The following is a 19,897-nucleotide window of genomic DNA, read 5'->3' as shown; positions in this document are numbered from 1 at the left end:
TCATCAGCATACAAACTTCTCTTGGATATGGACGAAGGAGACCTTCCTCCCACAGAGAAAGAGTCTCCTCTCATGACCGAGGACACAGTGTTAGGTAATGCTGGAGCATCCATCCACCCAGCTCAGCATGTTGAGGCTCAGTCTAACCTGCTCCGCCTTGTTGAGGCTCCGTCCCATGAGGCTCAAACTGATGACTTCAAAATCATTGAGAGATTGAGGCTGCTTCAGCACTCCCCCTTTGGTTTTGACGATGACTACCACCTGGAGAAAGTTGGAAAGAGATACCTCTATGCTCCTCCATGTGACACATCTGGATTTGTGGCTGACTGCTGCTCACCCTGTGGATCCACTCTGGGCTGCCTGGATGAGTGGGAGCCACTGGTCAAGTCCCACTTTGACTTGGAGAAGGAGGGATTTGGTGAGGAGCTCCTCTACGCTTCATCACATCTCTCTAGATTTGTAGTTGACTGCTCCCCACAGTATGGGCCGACTCTGGACCAGCTTGACAAATGGGAACCTGTTGTCAGCAGCACTGATTCTCACCTGATGCAGTTCCTCTCAGTCCTCCTGGAGGAGGAGGAACTTGATCAAAAGCACATGAATGCTTCCTCATCAGTGAGTTCTACATTCATGGCTGCCTGCGCTGCACACCATGCCCCTACTCAAGATCACCTTGATGAATGGGAGCCAATCATCAAAGCTGATTCTAAACTGATGCTGTTCCTCCAGGACTTGGAGAAGGAGGACGAACAATGTCCTTTTATCATCAAGAGTGAAACGGTCAACTCTTGTGCACAGATTGAGGCCGCTGCTGAGGCTAAAACCAGCCTACCTCAGGAGGCTGAAGATTCATGTTCATCCACTCGTCTCCGTGTGTGTGAGGCTGTTGTTCACAACAAGGTGTCTAGCAGTTTGTTCCATGAGGCCAAGGACACCAAGGATCTGTCCTGTCTGACCCTGGAAAAGACACTTCCACCCATCCAGCTGGTCGAACCTACAGGACCTCAGAGTTCCAGTGCCAAAGACAGCCTGTCAACAAAACCAAAGAAGAAGAAGCGTGGCTTCTTTTCTTGGCTATCCCGCATATTCCGGAGGAAGAATAAGAAATCTGCTGACAACATGGCTGCAACAACAGAGACGCCGCTCCAACAGACCTGCCAGACAGAAGCAGATGAGCCAAAGCCCTGCTTGACTGCCCTCTCACCTGCAGTCCACTTCTGAACTGCTGTCATCTTCCTATCCACTTAACACTATTGAACAACTGAATCATTTTATTCAAATGCATTTATTTGCACACCAGCTGTTACAGTGTCTTTGCACATTTCTTCAAAACACACCTTTATTCCTGCAGTTATGGGTAACCTGTAGCCTAAAGCAGTGAAAGTGTAATGGAATTAGTAAATATATGTTGGGCATTTGAGATGTTTTCCACGGCATTTCATTATAAACGTCAAAGATTCAATCATGTTTATCTTAATTAGTCATTGCACAAGTATAAAACATATTTAAATTCAGAGATTGCATGCTGTTAAAAGACTTGCTATGTTGTGTTGACCTGCAGATTGTGTCTAGGCCATTTGCAGTAGAGTGAAGGTTTATGTGCACAGAACATGTTTTTTCAATTAATGGTATATGGTGGTATGAAGAGCAAAAACAAATGGACACATTATATATAATTCTTACTCTCGGTAGAATATTATTGAATTTTTAAGAAAATGTTCTCTCTTTCCACAAGACCAATAAGACGACTTTGACTACTTTTACATCAACGTACACATACCTTTGAGGCAGTAGTAAAGTAGATAAAAAGGTGGATAAATTCCAGCTGGTGATTAGGGAAACAACCACAAAACAACAAAACAATCAACAAAAATCATGTATATTTTCAGAAAAGCATCAATTTATGATTATTTTCCTTATAATATCCTATCCTTGTATAACGTTGTAAAGATTTATGCCAGCCTAAAAAGGGTAAACTCTATTCTGCAAATAAAAAGGTGGGTGTGGGTTTATCCTCCACTACACCCCTGGTCCTTCCTCTATCAGTTTGCATAAAAACACATTTGCGACCAAAAATACTTGAAAAATGTGCGACAAGTCTGATTTACGACTTCTGAAGATGGAAAAAGGATTTCAGTAAGAGCACTTGAAAGTATTTGTTGTTGTAAACAGAAATACTGTAGTTGGCTGTAATAAGTCTACTAGATTTGTATTAACTTAATGGGTTGATGCACAGGTTCTTCTGGAAAACAGCGACAGAGTGAAAGAGGAGGAGAAGGAATGAGAGTTATGCAGGCAGGTGGGATACCTTTGACTGCTAAAACAAACATCACACAACGTGGATGAAATGAATGAACCAAGACAATAGTTTGTTACTTGAGTATTGTAATACTCATTACCTATTTATAGACTATTATTTTGATATTCTGCACGCCATCTTATTGGGACAATAGGATACTGCCTCTCAGTGTAAAGCTTACAGCAGAATCTCCTCACTGAAGGGACTTGAATGAGTTTAGCACTCTGACATTCAGACAGCCTTTTTTCTGACACATAAAAGGCACAATAACTGAATAATTCCTATGTACTGTAGCATGTCAAAATGCAGATCCTATAGGGATTATTATCCTCGCAATAGAGGAGCCTTCACTTATCCATCATGAGGTATAAAACACAATGGAACACTCTTTTTTTCTAGCTGTAAACTTTCAGTTATTACGAGGGTTTTTCACATAAAGGGTGTCAAAGCAATAATTAAAAGCACCACCAGATGTAATGTTTTAGATAAATTAGGCTCAGGCAAATCACACTCACTACACCCATTTCTGCCCATTATGGGTCATTATTGGCCCTATTTAAAAGCATTTAAAAAACTGATGCCAGCTTTAGTTCTTTGTCCTATTTCATACACTTTTGACTGGGGCCAAGAATGCCTGCCAGCAACCTAGGTAATAAAACAATTACCTAAACAGTTACAATTACTTGGTGTCCACATATCATTGGCTGGTCATCTGGAAAACAGACCATCAACAGCGCTTCAACACAACTCTTTAGGTTGTGTGACACAGGACCCATTGCTTAAAACCAGATAACTTATAAGTGTCCTTACAGTAGATAAACCTCTGGCTTTCTTTCACAGTTTAAGGACAATCAATCTTACAGTTGTGATAAATATATTCTATCCAGCGAACATCAGAGGAGCACAAAAGGTCTAAAAAGTAATTTTTGAGATATAATGAAGTGATTAATCACATACTGAGTTCTCATTCCTTTCTGTGATGATGCTGGTGCAACGACAAATTGGCTTGCTCATTTTCACAGTATATAGCCACTGACATGGTACAATACAAGGAAAACAGAGCCTCATATACAATGTAAAGGGACAATACAAAACATAATATATGCAGTAGATTACATCACCCTAAATGTATTTTAAACAGTCAGCCAATTGGCTATGTTGGAGCTTACAGATTCTCAGACAGAGCTACTCTGCTGCACAGGCTTAAACCAACTGCTTGTGTTTTCCCCCTCACAGCTCTGTGATGGATGCGTCAGTGTTTGTCTCCCTCTAACAGTGGCCAATGGTAATAACCTTCTGAAAGTCTTCGAACCTCTTCTCCCCACTGTCACAAAGCCCCCTCACACTGCTGCTTGGCTTTCCTCTGGAGCTAAACAAAGGCCCAGCTTAGTTTTCTGTAAGATGGTGAAGCATTGTGGAATTTGTTGCAATCAGGCATTCTGCAAACAGCTGTACCACTATTTTATCAATATCCATTTCCAAAGTCATTAAACACTTGATATCTGAAACCAAACACTGGCCATAACCTACATCAAGAGGAGGCAGGAAACTCTCCTAGCTGTTGCCCTGGTTTTGAAAGGCATCACTACGTCGATATGGGGCAGGATGACAGGCGAACTAAAATAAACGGTCTATTTGAGTGGGTGGCAGATGCCACAGCTTGTTGGGCTCGCCACGTGTCTCTGAAAGTGGGGTGTCCGGGCGCACAGAGCCTTCTCCTGTTCCCTCCTCCACCCAGGACCTTTGGACGGGCCTTTCTGCACTCCCACACTGCAAAACACACACTTCACATATAGTTCCAATATGTTTATGTACCAAATGCAGTTGTACATGGAGATGACATTAATTCTCTAAATATTTTGCACATTAGAAACATATTTTCTTCTTATGCGCTGTTGGCAACATCTGCAACTTTATCCAAAACATATTTTGGCCACTCAAAATACATCTATGTGGAGAAATACATTTTTTGTGTATTTTGAAACATATCTCTAAACATATTCATCTACTTAGCAGGGCCCCACTACGCTCCTGTCAAACAGATACTGTAAACTAACTGCTATATTTGTTTCATTACATTAAAGGTGATTGTGATGCCAGATGCAGAGATATGCATGTGCTGCATCTCTGGAAATGCCCCCAACAAACAAACAAACAAACAAACAAACAAACAAACAAACCAATCAACCAATCAATCAATCAATCAATCAACCAACCAACCAACCAACCAACCAACAAACAAACAAAAATAAATAAATAAATAATGGAAAAACTTCAGTATTGGCTTTTCTTTTATTTTCTGCAGTGACTAATTTAGGTGATGAATATATTTAAATGTATTTTATCCCAGGAAGGACAGTATTAGCCAAGAGTAGGCTATATTTGAAATATTAGGATACATTATTCATGAATAGATTACTGATATTTAAAAATATATGTGCATATCCCAGGATACATTATACATAACATAACTACTCTTATACAGACGTATATAGGCTAGGAGTTATATTTTGAAAAACACTGTCAGTCTCTGTAGTACATGAACATCCTAAGTTGTTTTTCATCTTGTGTAAGTTGCTGTTGTTACCAAGGTTTAATTTGTTGGGCGTTTCATGGCCAAGTTGGTATGTTGGTCTCATAACTCACGAGCAAAACAACATAATAAAAAAAAAAAAATACAATAAATCATAATATGATCTCACAAGTTTAGAACAGTCTGTATGAAATGTGCGCCCTACTGAAACGGAGCCGCTCGGCGCGCACAGGTAGCCTCACCATGTGACCGCTAGTGTGAAATTCCCACTATTGTGCAAGGACTATAGACACAGCATTTCCAGCATGATGTTGTAGGCTCCACACTAGCAGCGGCTCAATGCAATAACTCTGCATTATGAATGGCAATTTACTCGTTTTCACTTCCAGCCTTTTCTTACTCCACGGGGCTTGTTCTGCGATCCTGTGGAAACTTTGTCATTCTGATCATGGTTTATTGTGGAGCGTTCAGGAATAGAAACTACACGTAGGGACGCTTTTGTAAGTTGACTAACATGGTGTTTATGGGATAGGATCTAATTGCCGGTGGGTCGTCTGAGCCACTAAATTCTCACACTGGCACTTGGAAGGGTGAAGCGGCTTTACGCACAAGACCGACTTCTCTGGATCTAAAACCAAACCACCAGTTGGAAGACAGTTCGCTGGCATGGCTGAAGAAATGTTGAACGATTCATTTCCAGATTTGAGAGAGCTGGAAAATAAGGTCGGGATCAAAACACCGGAGAGCCTTCTAATTTGGATGAAGGATGCTGCGCATTCTGAAGACAGCTGGAGCTCTGATGTGGTCGAGAGAGGAGACCACGGCTCTCTCAGCGACAGCTTCTCTGACAAACTCAGAAACTTAAAACAGGAGATGGTAAACATTCCCATTGTTTTCACAGCAAAGAATTTTTCATTTAGTCTAATAGATGCTACTGTTTTTTATGGATCTTATGCGTATTTTAACACATTTTGCCTAAACAACACCCCTATTCTGTAATGACACTGCTGTCACAATGTGTGTTTATGCGTGTTTGGGTGTATGCGGCGCGCGTGCACGTGCTCGCGCGTCTTTTCATATTTGGGTACCACACTAACTCGTACAACTCGTTTTAGCAATCACCGCTCTGTTTATCCTGAAGACAGGTTTCTCTCGTAGCTGCGGGAATAATAAACCCACCGGATTCTTCCTCTACTCTAGTGAGCCACTTCACCTGCTCATGTTTATTTCTAATGACAGGCACTGTCACCTCTCTCTCCACCACACCCCGTCGGCGGGCTTTCCCCTCATTCACTCCCATTCATTTTACACATTCCAGCCGAATTCCTCTGCTCATTCTCCGCCGCCTGTCTCTTCACCTTCGCGCTTCCCTCATTATTCTCCCTCGTTTGCTCCAGTCCAATGATTCCAGTCAAACACTCTGAATTGAATTGCACACCTGCAAATAAGCGCACAAGCAGCGGCGGCCGCTAGTGGGGGGAAGAGGGGGAGAGGAGAGGTGTTTGGTGGGGGGGGGGGGGGGGGGTCTCACATCTTGTCAGGGGGCCCAGAATTCCTAGCAGGCAGGAACACACTTCCACATAACACCTCTTGCACCCCCTCCCCACACATACACACACATGGACGCATACACCCCTTACAAAAAAAACTCACATTGAAAACCTACGTGAAGAACATGGAAAATTTCCCACTGACATTTTCACCTGTGAATTGTCTCTTTGCATGTGAAATGAAGTTTTCATTGTGAAACATGTGAAACAAATATTGACATATCTAATGGCTGGTGAAAATGTGGGGGGAAAAAAGTTCACATGGATGAAACTTAAACTAGAAATAGACATTTTTACATCTGAAGTCAAAATTGTCACATGACGTCAGGATACAATGTGAGAAAAATTGTTCACATGTGAAAACCAACATGTGTCCCGAAAGCACATGTGCTTTTAATTCACATGCGGGTTTTCACGTGAGATTTTTGTAAGGGACACCAATTGCATCTGTCGCAGTCACAGGATTGTCTAACTCCCCATCCCTTCCGCCATGCAGAGGTGGCTGCGCTCCGCCGATGTGAGGATCTTGCGTCAGCTGGTGGCCGTGCACGAGGGCATCGAGGCCATGCGCTGGCTGATGGAGGAGCGCGGCACCTTGGCCAGCCGCGGCAGCAGCCTGACGGGCAGCCAGAGCAGCCTGGTGACTGTGGAGGGGCCCTGGTCTTCCATGTCCCCCTGCAGGTACTGTGTGAAGTCGGCTCAGTGCAACGTACAGTGGTGGGGTCATCTGCTATAGTCACACCACACTAGTATTGCAATACAAAACTGTCTTTCAATCATATGCTGATCATTCTGAAATCTGAAACAACAAAATTGAATGAAGGCTTTTGATTGCTGGGTCATACTGGATGTAGATGAATAAAAGCACTTTTGATTTAAGTTCTTGTTTTCTACATGTGGCTGAATATTCCCACTATTGCTCCCACAGGGAAAGCCCAAGTCCAGTCTCCTTTCAGGATCCAAACGACACCACTGTTGTTGAGGAATTGGCAGATCCAGCGCTGGACAGTGACAACGATGTTCCGAACCATAACAGCTACTTTGACATGCAGAGCCACGAAGCGAGGCCTCCGAGTCCTTCTGGCTCCAAGTGTGAAGTCAGTTGTTCCACACAGGGTGGGCATGGTCAGGCACGGTCTAGCACAAGTCCCGCCACTGCCAGCGGTTCGGTCAGTGCCACCTCACTGAAGCTGCAACCACAGGTTTCCGATGCCGCTCCATTACAGGACTTCAAAAGCGGTGCTGAGCCCTTCAGGAGAGCCTTGGTCAGATCTAGGAGGGGACTGAAAGGGGGTGCTGGTAGCTTCGCCCCGCCTAAACAGACGGGAGAGACGCAGGCACACCGCGGTCTCCCTAAGGAGAGTCTCGGAGCCTGTAAGAACAGCGCGATGGAGGAGGAACGGAGCATGCCCAGTAGAGAGGAGGCTCTGCTGGGCTACGATGCTCAGTGGTGCTGGGTGGAGTCACAGGATGATGTGACGTTTTTATGATCTTCTGTCATTCTCTGAAGCACAATTTGAATTTGTGATCCTTGGTTTGAAGTTATTCCCCTCATCAGTTAAACTGCCAATAACGCAGAGGGCTTTACAGTTGGGATGCAGTTTGATATGGAATGTATCCTGTTAGAATAAGAGCAGTGCTTAATGCTGAATGTGTCACTGTTTGACTGTAAAGAGTCAAGCTGGACTGTCAGTTTTGTTTAGATTGTACACTGTTAGATCGTTGTATTTTCATTGTGACTGTTGCATTGCATTGTTCCAAATAAAGTGACACAATATTGCAAAATGGTTGAAAGCACAAAACGATAATAAATGATGTTACTCTTTCAAGGATAGATAGAAACTTACATCCTTGGCTGATGAAATGATGACTTTTATATTTCATATTTTAGAGATATTGAATGATGAACTTTTGTCTTTCTTTCTTTTTTCTTCTCTGGAAATTGTTATTTTCTTTTTTAACATTCCATGCGAGAGAATGTCATCATTGATGAGCCCAGAAAGATATTCATTATGATGTATTAATTGTGATTATTTTCTCACAAGTCCATAGAACCTTATGGCTATGACCCAACAATAGACGGTAAGGGCTTTCAAAATAATGCCACTGTTATGTACTTTCAGCTAAAATTGTGATACAATAATGAGCCTGTATATATAATTAAGATTTAAATTTTTGGTAATAAAAATTATTTAAAAAATCCTTTTACTGACTTGATATCTTCCTTGTCAGTCCACACAAGAGTCCCAAAGGAGGATGTTGCAGAATGACCAGTTATGGAGCAGTTATTTTTCAAGTAGCATCCATATTGTGTCCTTATGGGTGTTCCAGGGAGTCCAGAGCAAAATGAAAGATTGGTTCTTTCATTAGAAGCAAGCAAAGCATATTGGAGAGAATTTAATGAATGACCACTATTATCTCCCCACCATCAGTTAAGACAGACAACAGAAACCGTGTTAGATGGGAGTCCCTGGAACAAAACCTTTGTCAAAAAGAATATTTTAGGGGTCGTAGATGTCAAAATTATTGAGTCCCTGGAATTAAACATTTTTAAAACGTTCTATTTAATGTATATGTAAGCATGTGGTTAGTTACACTAACACAGTGGTTCCCAACTCAGCAATAGAACTCAGCTGGGATTTGGGAAGGATTTGCTACAATAACACAGTGCTTACCTCGTATACAGATTTACAAATTTCTTTCCAAGTGTTTTGGGGCGGGGTCTGTTTTAATCTTCTGATAACATACCTTGAAGTACCAAATGAGACTTGGCTGTTGGAAATAACAAAGATAAAATGGGAATTGCCATGTAATTGATGTTTTGATACATTCAGTAGCCAAAAGTTGATGTAAACGTCACTTTAACCATCATTTGTTGAAATTCTCTTCATTAAAACATGCTCCTAAACGTCATGTCTCGTCCATTCAGGTGTCGTTGAAAATTGCGACTTTCCCAGATGTGTTCACCAAAGACGGCCTCTTTGTAGGGTCGTTCATGTGCACTCATTTCCCAATCATAACATTTCCGACAGCACTTGAAGGCAGCACCTGATAGTCGTCAACACTCGCACGCTGCTGACGTCATGTATTTACATAGGAATCAGGAAGTGTTGTGCAGGTCAAATAATTGCTCCATAGATTTGTGTGATTTCACAACTTGTCAAAGGAGGATGTAATGATTCAGAAAGGTGAAAGGGAAACATGGAAGTTTATTTTCTACGTTGTCTTCTTTTCGTCGCCCTGACAGCTGGGACTTTAGGAGACGGTAAGTCTTTCTAGCACACGGAGCGAAGTCAGAGTGAACTGACATTAGCATGCTTGCTAACTAACCCATCTAGCTAGCTTAGCTGAATGGCCAACTTGAAAGAGAGACTTCAATGGCACCACGAGCGCTTTTTAACAACGCTGGGCTCACAACTTTCGTCCTTACTCTTACATACAGACTGCTAAAGGGCTGTTGTTTGACAGCCTTACGCTGACAACGAAGGTGACACCATATATCTTAACGATATATCTCATCCAACTAACGTTACATTGTTAATTGAGTCAGTTTGTTTCCGTCATCCAACAAACTTGAACATTTAATTGTGACTGCACCACTTTTTTGCCTACCGCCCAGTTTCACTTTATAATAGTTGCTTTTTCGTAAGCGGTTTCCCTCACGTCAGTGCCTATAACGTTATATGCCAGTTACGTTTTCTTTCTCACCATTTTGTAACGGAAAGTCTACATTTCTGCGTGACTAAGTGCATCTTTCCGGTGTCTCCAGATTGTGTAATCTCTACCTACAAGCTGTTTAGCCCCTTGAGTAACCTTCGATGCTCAGAACATTCAAGGATTATAGAAGGATTATACAGATTATGTTTGTGCATATGATTTTCAGATGGACAGGTGACCTTTGTATCACAGCTGTCATCCAAACCTGCTCAGAAGTTGTCAAGATATGGTTGGTATGGCAACGTGAGGCTGCAGAAGTTCCATATTCCAGAGGATGCTGCGGTTGCTCGCTGGCTGTTTTCTGTAACCAGGGGCCACGGTTTCCACTGTGGACAGCACAACGTCACCATGTAAGCTACTGCACCATGGTAGCATCTGCCTGCCTTCTCTCCTTTTTCTTCTTCAGCTATTTCAAATCAAGCTACCTTCTGGATTGACTCTCTCTTCACTACCTCTTTCCACTCTTCCTTATTTCTTCATATCCTGTCCTGCACCAATTCTTTTGCAAAATCCTCCCCCGCTTTCTTTGATGCCTCTTTGCATCAAATTAGAGTTGGCTGTTAATGAACTCGCAGCCACAGAGTACACCCAATATCTCTCTGTAATGTTTTTTCTTTTAATTCTTCCTGTCTCTCTTTTCCAGTCATATTCGGTGGGGTGCCCCCCCGGTTATAAACCCGGTAGGTTTGGTGTTTCCCAATGCAACGCTGTGGAGCCCCGCTCTCTCTCTGAGCCTGCCGGTGACATCACACAGCTCCACCACCTTTAACCTCTCCAACCCTGCGCCCGGAGACTGGTACCTTGCTGCCCACTTGCCTCGAGATGACGGGCGCATAGAGCAGAAGGTTTGTATGAAGCTGTATGCTTGCTTGTTACCTTTCTACTGTTGGAACATTTCCAAGGCTTTTGATCCCTCTGTGTTTATAACTCAAGGTAAAGTTGCTGCAGTTTCCATGCTGATTACTACTGTGTTTAAAGACTGTTTTGAGGAAAGGTTTGACACTAGTCATTTCAGTTTTGTGTGGCTTGCAAATAGTGGCTACACTATCTGCTTGCCCATCCAATTTGTTTGAAAAAAGAATATTATTTTGCTTTGAATGGCCAAGATATCGTGTCAGTAGTCTATTTCCACATTTGTCCTAAATCTGCAATTCACCCCAACCTGTTCCACTGGATTAGTGGTAGGCTGTTTGTTGTTTATATAAAGTTGCTAAACCACATTCCTCTGGTTCTTATCTTTCCTGGTTCTCTGTTCATTTCTTGGCATCGTTGCTGGCATGTCTTTGTTGTTTACCAAAGGCTGGCCTTGAAAGAAAGCAAGAGAGGAGTGTTAGAACGTGGTAATATATGCATCAGATAACATGACCTTCTCTCTCTCTCTCTCTTTCTTTCTCTCTCAATTCAGTTGAATTCATTTGAATTTAATTCAGTTCAGTTCAATCCAGTTCAGTTCAGTTCAATTCAATGGATGCTTTATTGGCATACTGTATAATGGTCTTCATTCAGCGATCTATTTCCCTGTATGTGACAGCAGTTTTGCATCTAATATCACACAATGAATTTACTTACAACGTAGGGAAGTTTTTGTGGGTTGGGGAGATGGTCAATCATATCGTGCTTATTTTATCAAAATAAGTCATTTTTGTACCTCTCGTCTAACAAGACGTGAGATTACAATATGGAGACAATGTCTCTCTCTCTCTCTCTCTCTCTCTCTCTCTCTCTCTCTCTCCCTCTTTGTCTCTCACTCACTCTCACTCTCTGCTCTCTGACACAGGGGTTTCCGTCCTGCTCCTACTTCTTCCAGCCTCAGCTGTCAATCAGGAGAGCGGTGGACACACCGATTCTCCAGCAGGCCACATCCCTCCCACAGACCGCAGCCCCAGACAGACCTGCACGCCTAAAGTAAGAAGTGTGTGTGTGGGTGTGTTTGCGTATGTTTTCAAGAGGTGGGGCCACACCTTTTGTGTTTTCGTATGTTATCAGCTTGAATCATTACTTGGTGGGCATTCATATATGTTTATACAAGACCATTAAATGTATTTGTGTCTATGTGTGTCTAGGTTGTTTGTTCCAGAGTTTGCCTCTTCGCTCTCCGTGTCCGTGGCCGACTGCTCGTGGGGGGAGGGACCAGAGAGTGGGAACTGTTCACTGGTCCTGAAGCTCGGCTCCTCCTCTCTGCGGGAAGGCCCAGTAACGGTGAACTGCTCAGGCGCTGGCTGCTCTGCGACTCTCTCCACCCCACCCTGGGACACCTGGATACGAGTCGTCGTGGAGAGCAGCCATGACAACCATACTGTGACCTTCAGCATCACCTCAAACTACACAGGTGAAACACATGGCCACATGCACACACCTCTAACATTAGCTTTCACACGTTTTCCCTCTGCTCTAACACTCTAACTGTGTGTGTAATGCTTCTTCTAATAGATTTTATACTGTGTGTGTGTGTCTGTTTCAGTGGGCTGCAAGCCAAAGAGTGTAGGCCTTAAAGGAGATGATGACATCAGTAAGCTCCGTGGCAACAGCAGCGACAGCAACTCCACGTTGGCAGGAAACAGCTCAGTGGTTACAGAGGCAGCTGCCTTCAACACATCAGCATCATTGTCATCGTCTTTGTTGGCGCCGGGGTGTGTGTGGAGTGTCCCCGTGCTCTGTGAGGAGCTGGATGTCCTGTCGCTCCGCTTCACCCCCGTCAACGGACCCAACGTCAGCGTTACACACACACACCCCACCCTGCTCAGCTACCCCCTGCACACACACGCCAGCGGTGGCACACTCAACCTACAGCTCACCCTCAACACTGTGAGTAACACTCAATTACATACAAACACACATGACACAGAGTTGTAATTTTGTGCTGGTTTACTTTGATCCCCAACAACATGCTCTATGTGTGTGTGTGTGTGTGTGTGTGTGTGTGTGTAGACTAATGTAACCCTGGGGAACAGCAGCAGTGTGGTGGCCTGTCTCACTCCCTGGGCTCCAGTCCTCGGCCTCAACCATTCTCAACCCTGCCGCACAGGTAGCTCATATAATTGGAATCATCTATTCACATCCACATCAAGGAATTTATGTGTGGTATAATAAATAGAAACAATTGGCTCAGCGTGATTTGTTGTGAATCATATACATCAGTAGAAACAGTCAATTCAGTTCAAAACTTTGTCTTGTAGCGTGAAATTTGGTTTGCATACAGGATTTATAATAAAAATATACAATAGAAATGCATAATAAATCACCACAACATATGGATAGACATCAGCTGATAAGCTTGTCAATATCATAATATAGTGCAATAAAAATAAATATGTCTGTTTTCTGTACAGTATGCACATAGTTCTTTCTTGGAACCTGACTGCACTGATGTCTTTATTGGTTCATTGGTTCACAACAATGCACAACAAAAGTGTGCACATCACTTTGCGTCATGTCAAATATTTGGAGACACTCATCGTGTGTGTGTGTGTGTGTGTGTGCTTTTAGCTTTGTTCTTAGGTTATAGTGTTCGTGTGAACACCAGCGTCCCTAAGGTTGTGGTCAGGCTGCCTTTCCCTCAGTCAGCAACATGGTACCTCACTCTACAGCTCACCTGCAACAGGTAACACACACGCACACACACGTACACATGTATTTGTATATATATCCTGAGAAAAAGGGAGAAGCAACCTCTCTGTGGTACTGCTACATATATTCTTTTATACATTTTCTGCACCTATGACACCATGTACCTATGCTACCTCTTTCCATGCTCAGATTATAATACCGATACTGTGAACAGACAGTAATGCATGTTTTTCCAATGCAATGTTTACACATGAAGACACTGTCTGTACATATGTGTGGCCTTCTGTAGACTTGTTAATGTAAACACGACGCACATATGCACATCATGTATATTGTTGTAAATTCACATATCTGCTGTTTTCAGTTTTTCAGTCAACCCCAATTGTTTATATTCAATTTTCTTGTTCATGTTCCATCTTCTTTGCTGTTTCCTATTACTTATTTTTGTGTGTTTATGTGTTTATGTGTGTGGTGTGTCCTACAGCAGTGACTGTGGTAATGCGTCGGTGGTGTCTGTGGTACCGGAGGTGTATATCAGTGCCTGTGTGGAAGACTGTGGAATATACGGTGAATGTAGACTACTGAGATCCTACAGCTACCTCTACGCTGCCTGTGTCTGCAAGGCTGGTATGAAACAAACACACACACACACATACAGGCACACATAGATACTACTATACGTGTGAGGACTTTCCTTTGACTTACATTAATTCCCTAATGCCTATCTCTAACTGTAACCTAACCCTAAACGCCAGCTCACTCTAAAAACTTCTCAATATTAAAACTCTTTTTCTTGATAAGAGTTTGCAGTTGTCAGGAAAAAATATGGAAAATTAGTTTCCAGATCTTGAAAAGTGTGAAAATTACACAATCAAGTCTGGAAAAGTCTGAAAAAATATTGTTGTTCTATCCCAATATACAGTTTATATATTACACATTTAAGTTGTAAAGTCACTGTCATCTGACATGTATTATTGTGAAGAGTAATCTCTTTAACTATGGACTGATGTAGCATAGTTGACAGATTTTACCCAGCTACTAACACTATTACATACTAACACCATTTTGAAATGCAAAATTTGTAAGAACCCTATGTGAACCCAGTGTTGTCTGTCAGAAAGAATACTGCTTTAATATATTTTCTGTCCTCAGATTAAAAGCTCCTGTATTATTAATTTGGTATGAATGTATCAGGGTAATCATGGGGTACTTCATGACATTTTTTTTTCTTGAATGAATTTGAAAAACAAAGTCTCACGCAGTTATAACACTGGATCCTGATTGTAGGACAGTAGATAGACACATTTTGACAGTGCTGTCTTGTAAATTCTTAAATATCTTTATTTGTACATGAAATTAATTTTCTATAATATGGTCTCCGCGTTGATTCATTCATTCACTCTGTCACACCTTCATTTGTGTATGTGTGTGTGTGTGCGCAGGCTGGAGTGGGTGGGGCTGCACCGATGGCTCGGCGGCCCTGACGTACGGTCGCCAGGTGACGGCGGCTCTGCTGCTCACGCTCAGTAACCTGCTCTTCCTGCCTCCCATCGTGGTGGCCGTCAGACGCTGCTACATCACCGAGGCCTCCGTCTACCTCTTCACCATGTTCTTCTCCACGGTAACACACACACACACACACACACATGCTTGCTTATTTAACTGACTTACACTGAGTTGAGTGATTCATCTTTTCAAACAGATGATCTTTGTGTGTGTGTGTTCCATATTTGCAGTTCTACCATGCGTGTGACCAGCCGGGCGTAGCAGTGCTTTGTATAATGGACTACGATACCCTACAGTACTGTGACTTTCTGGGTTCAGTCTCTTCTATCTGGGTCACCATCCTGTGCATGGCCCGCGTCAGAGACACACTCAAATACGTAAGACACCGACTTACTAATAATATTGTCACACACCACTTAGGCTTAACATGCTATTTAAAGTACAAATGAACATTTAATGTTACTGTTGTTTGCGCAAGGCCATTAAATTGGTCTCTTTGTCTGTGTTGCTATATCTCTTTGTGTGTGTGTGTGTGTGTAGACTCTGTTCATGCTCGGTGCTCTGCTGATAGCCATGTCGATGCAGCTGGACCGCAGAGGCCTGTGGAACATGCTGGGCCCCATCCTCTGTGCAGTACTGGCCATGGTCACTGCCTGGGTAAGACACATGCCACGATCATGCAGGGATTCACTACTATTCTATAGTGTATCTGCTGCACATTTTGTGTTGTTAAAGCTACACTACGCAACTTTCCACGCTGGCGGTTTAAAATGGCAACGAGAGGTAACTGGTAACCTAAGAAGCGTTGTTTCTTAGGTTTAAACTTCACAGCTGGGGTCAGAGAAACTCGACCGTGAGGGTTAAAAAATGGATTTGTTAGAGGTCGGGAGTGCGCTAACAAACCACATCTAGGATATGAGAAACAGAGGATAGTGTCCTTCCTGAAGCCTCGTCTCTCTTGTGCGCAGGTGTACCGAGGCGTGCGGCGGCGGCAGTGCTACCCGCCCTCCTGGAAACGCTGGGTCCTCTACCTGATCCCCGGGATAAGCTGCGCCCTGATCGGGGTGTGTGTGTACATTTTTGCCGAGACGGAGGACAACTACTACTACACGCACTCGCTGTGGCACGTCCTGGTGGCCAGCAGCGTGGTGTTCCTGCTGCCGCCCAAGGAGAAGAACAGGGAGGCGTGGGGCTGGACCAGGGGCTGGAGCTGGAGCTGGAGACCCAGGGTTTGCGGATACACACTGTGTCAGAGCAGCAAGGACGAGCTCTACACCGTCACATAGTAGGACACACACACGCACGGACGCACTGGACTGGGACGCTAAAAAGAAGAAAAGTGACTGGGCATTGTGTTGTATAAGCACTGGAAACATGCACACACGTTACAAAGACATACACAAGCAAACACAGGGTGTCTGCTGGTCCTGACAAAGTCTTAAAATGTCTTGAATCATGTTATCTAGACTCAAAGTTTTAAAAGGTCTAGAATACAGTTACATGTAGCAAATCATTTTCAGATTTAGAGGTGTTAGAAATGCTGTGATTTCTTGGTGTGCTGTTTTTCCGATGAGAAATCAGCAGTAAAGCAGATCTAGATTCTGAGAGATCTGCAGTTGTTTTCATTTTCCTATTTTTTTCAGTTGTGAAACTGGTCTTACATTTCATTTTAAAGAGTAACTAAACCCCAAACCCAAATCTGTGTAAAGCCTCTAGATCTAAAGGTAAAAAGCATGCTACTGAACTGGCCATCTGCTATTGGCTGATCTTTGGTGCCAGGTGATGTCACCACCTGTTGTATTCTATAGAAGGTGACATCACCTGGCACCAAAGATCAGCCAATAGCAGATGACCATTAGATGTCAGGCTTTACACAGATTTGGGTTTGGGGTTTAGTTGCTCTTTAACTGACATTAAAAGAAGTCTTTAAAAGTCTTAAATTAACTTAAGGAAAATTGCAGACACCTTGAAACACACGCACACACACACACACACACACCTTTGACCCAAACTAAACCCGCTAAAACCTCCAAGGTGGTGCATTGCACTACCTTATATGCCAGCTCAGGTGTGAACAGCACTACTTCTTCTAGCGGACCACTTGACCTTTGACCTCACCATGAGGCAACACCAGGAGTTTGTACATATTGTATATGTACATATTTTACTTGGATAGGATATGAATGTTCTGAATATTTATAAAGAATACTAAGCTGTATGGAAATCTTTTAAATCTTTATATTGAGTCTATTATTAAGTCTACTGATAAAGTATGCTATATTTATAGTAGATGTAAATATTCCTCATTCTTATGTCCTGCCTTTTTTTATTTTATTTTTTTTTTCTTCTCCTTTTTCCCCCACAGGCCTGGGCAACATTTCAGAATGGTTTCAACTATTAGACCCATTTGAGGTGTGCTTGATTGTGTTTTATTTGTGTTTCATTGCAAAACACATTCACTGTAAGTGAAATAATAATCAAGCACATCAAAAGTCAATTATTTGAAACATGTTTAACTACTTTTTTTTTTTTTTTTGCCAAAGTCTGCTTAACAAAAGTTATCATGCCTTGCCATAATGTCATCCTCAGCCCCTTACGTTTCTTTCCTATTATTGTAAAACTCATTCTCAGCTACTGGCCCATTGTAATTCAGGGGCTTTTAGTCAAGTGTACACATGAACAAGTGTGCCAGTGAAAGTGTAGTGGGTTGGGATGCAGGGTGCCTCTTGGTTTTCACTGCAGGGCAGGAGCTTAAGTTTGTTCTGAGGTGATGTGATTGTTCCTGAGTTTCACATGAAGCTTGTCTTGACACTGAATGTCCCTCCATCTTTTGTTGTCATCCTTCTCTTCTTCACTGTCTGTCTTCCTACCCTGAAACCTTACCAATTCTTATCTTTTACCAAGATTTGTTCTGAAGCACTTTTATGATTATGAAGCAAAGATTCCACTCTGTAATGTACATAGCCCATATGTGTGTGGATGGGCATTTGATGAATGTATATTTAGATCACTGTGTCCAGTGCCTCCTCCCTTTCTGTGTCTTTTTGTGAATGAGTGAATCAGTACTGCACTTTTCTCCAAACCTTTTATTTAAGACTCATAGTTGAGGTGCTACTATTGTCCGTGGTTTCCTGTCCCGTACTGTGATGATTTTTTCAGATTTTTTTCCCCCTTTCTCATTGTGATTTTGCACAGATTCAAATTGAGCTGATCTTTCGCACGGTCACACTTTGATAGCCTTCCTTTCCTTGTTGAAATTTTGTTTTTCTTTTGTGAGAGAGAGATAGTCTTTACCGTTTTATTTTGTTGTGGTATACTGGAGTGTGAAAAGGCATTCCCGAACAAACTACAACACAGCACTCTGAGCGGAAAGATAAAGACGTTTGGTAGAAAACATTATTATACTTCCATGTACTGTACAATTACTTTGAAATCTGTTAAAAATCCAAACAAAATTCAAAGTACCAAAAATAAATCTGTGGTATGAAAAGAAGCACTTTTTGTCTGATATTACTGGTAGAGTTTGCATGCGTACAATCTCACACTGTCTCTTCCTCAGACACACACACACACACACACACCCGAGAGAGGATGGGGAAAGGGAGGCAAGCGGATTATCATAATCCTCAGACATATAAAAAGTGCTTGTCCTGAGTGTTTAAATACACATTTCCCTCTGTGTGTGCGAGTGTCTGTCTGTGTCCTATAGCTTACCTCCATTAGTAAATTTGATGGGCTCTCAGGTCCTACAAAGCTGACAGAGTGCTGCAGAGCTGAGTGCTGCAGGTCACACCACATCACGCCTACCGCTTATTGCTTTTTGTGTGGCTGGCATTTGAATAGACTAAAAGGCAGGTAAGTATTTTAACCTTTTTTTTTCCTTGAAACTATGAATTGGGACCTAAAATGGGTCCTGGATGAGTGATACATTATTTTATCTGAATCCTGAGTTCAAAGAGTTTAAGAATCCTAATGTGACAGTGTTACACTCATTGTGACTTGCTATGGACAGGAGCATCAGCTAAATGCCTGAACCATAGTCATTATAAGGATTTTACATAAACTTCCCTTATATCCTGAGTCTAAACCTTTAACTACATTCTGTCTCAACCTTGATGAGTTCTCTTAATCTCAGGTAGCCAGAAGAGGGAGTCAGTCCGACAGAAGAGGCTGCAACTCTCAGGGGACCAACTGAGGGAAGAAGGGAGGGAAGTAAAAACTAACGAGCTGTAAGAAAGATGAAGAAAGAGGAGGGGTGGGGAAGCAGAGAGTACAGAGAAGGTAGCTGAAGAGAGAGAGAGGGTTGTTGTGTGTGCAGTGGAGAGAGACAGGTGGCAGTGAGAAACAGACTTGGATCGAGTGTTACCTGCAAATAATTACTGGTGTTTGTTTTAAGATGCTACCAAATGTGTTGCAAATACTGCATCACCACAATTCAATGTTGTAGGTAAGATTTCAGTGTCGCAAAAATATACTACAATCTGGTGACTGTCTAAATTTCTCTGTATCGCTCTATATGGCAATATATATATATATAATATGCCCCCCCCCAATAAAACAAACCATAAAGTGTTTGCAATTAAAGTTTGACACATAGCCTAGAAAGAAAAGAGGAGAATAAGAAGAAAAGAGGACAAATAGGAGAGAGAGAAAGATTAAGGGAAAAAGAAAGCACACACACACACACACACACACAGACAACCACAGCATGCAGAGCTGAGAGCA

General features: G+C 42.5%; 3 protein-coding genes across 5 annotated transcripts in view; 2 read left to right on the top strand and 1 right to left on the bottom strand.

The window, feature by feature from the left end:
• The first annotated feature begins 5,148 nt into the window (after positions 1–5,148).
• LOC139926801 (uncharacterized) lies at positions 5,149–8,247 on the top strand. Its single transcript, XM_071918640.2, has 3 exons — positions 5,149–5,708; positions 6,879–7,063; positions 7,311–8,247. The coding sequence occupies exons 1-3, from the start codon at positions 5,499–5,501 to the stop codon at positions 7,870–7,872; spliced, it is 957 nt and encodes a 318-aa protein (XP_071774741.1). The 5' UTR covers positions 5,149–5,498; the 3' UTR covers positions 7,873–8,247.
• A 1,243-nt stretch (positions 8,248–9,490) lies between these two features.
• pgap6 (post-glycosylphosphatidylinositol attachment to proteins 6) lies at positions 9,491–18,665 on the top strand. The gene is made up of 13 exons (XM_071918601.2): positions 9,491–9,647; positions 10,266–10,449; positions 10,743–10,944; positions 11,877–12,004; positions 12,163–12,428; positions 12,561–12,904; positions 13,028–13,124; positions 13,586–13,700; positions 14,151–14,293; positions 15,109–15,287; positions 15,403–15,549; positions 15,713–15,829; positions 16,141–18,665. Exons 1-13 carry the CDS (start codon positions 9,584–9,586, stop codon positions 16,456–16,458), a joined length of 2,304 nt encoding a protein of 767 aa, XP_071774702.1. The 5' UTR covers positions 9,491–9,583; the 3' UTR covers positions 16,459–18,665.
• A 1,224-nt stretch (positions 18,666–19,889) lies between these two features.
• Positions 19,890–19,897, bottom strand: part of rgs11 (regulator of G protein signaling 11) — a 9,300-nt gene continuing 9,292 nt past the window's right edge. For all 3 annotated transcript variants that reach the window (XM_071918593.2, XM_071918595.2, XM_071918596.2), the window contains one exon: positions 19,890–19,897. This exon is cut by the window's right edge and continues 925 nt beyond it. The gene's annotated coding sequence lies outside the window, so the exon portion shown is untranslated.

This window comes from Centroberyx gerrardi, chromosome 13 (assembly GCF_048128805.1).
Source record: "Centroberyx gerrardi isolate f3 chromosome 13, fCenGer3.hap1.cur.20231027, whole genome shotgun sequence".
Classification (NCBI taxonomy): domain Eukaryota; kingdom Metazoa; phylum Chordata; class Actinopteri; order Beryciformes; family Berycidae; genus Centroberyx; species Centroberyx gerrardi.
The sequence above is the reverse complement of the archived record's forward strand: the minus strand, read 5'-3'. Positions and strand labels throughout refer to the sequence as shown.

Coding starts and splice junctions, on each gene's coding strand:
- pgap6 (XM_071918601.2), top strand. CDS start 9,584: ATGGAAGTTTATTTTCTACGTTGTCTTCTTTTCGTCGCCCTGACAGCT. Junction 12,905..13,027: donor TACAGCTCACCCTCAACACT/GTGAGTAACACT, acceptor GTGTGTGTGTAG/ACTAATGTAACCCTGGGGAA. Junction 14,294..15,108: donor TGCCTGTGTCTGCAAGGCTG/GTATGAAACAAA, acceptor GTGTGTGCGCAG/GCTGGAGTGGGTGGGGCTGC.
- LOC139926801 (XM_071918640.2), top strand. CDS start 5,499: ATGGCTGAAGAAATGTTGAACGATTCATTTCCAGATTTGAGAGAGCTG. Junction 5,709..6,878: donor GAAACTTAAAACAGGAGATG/GTAAACATTCCC, acceptor TCCGCCATGCAG/AGGTGGCTGCGCTCCGCCGA. Junction 7,064..7,310: donor TCTTCCATGTCCCCCTGCAG/GTACTGTGTGAA, acceptor TTGCTCCCACAG/GGAAAGCCCAAGTCCAGTCT.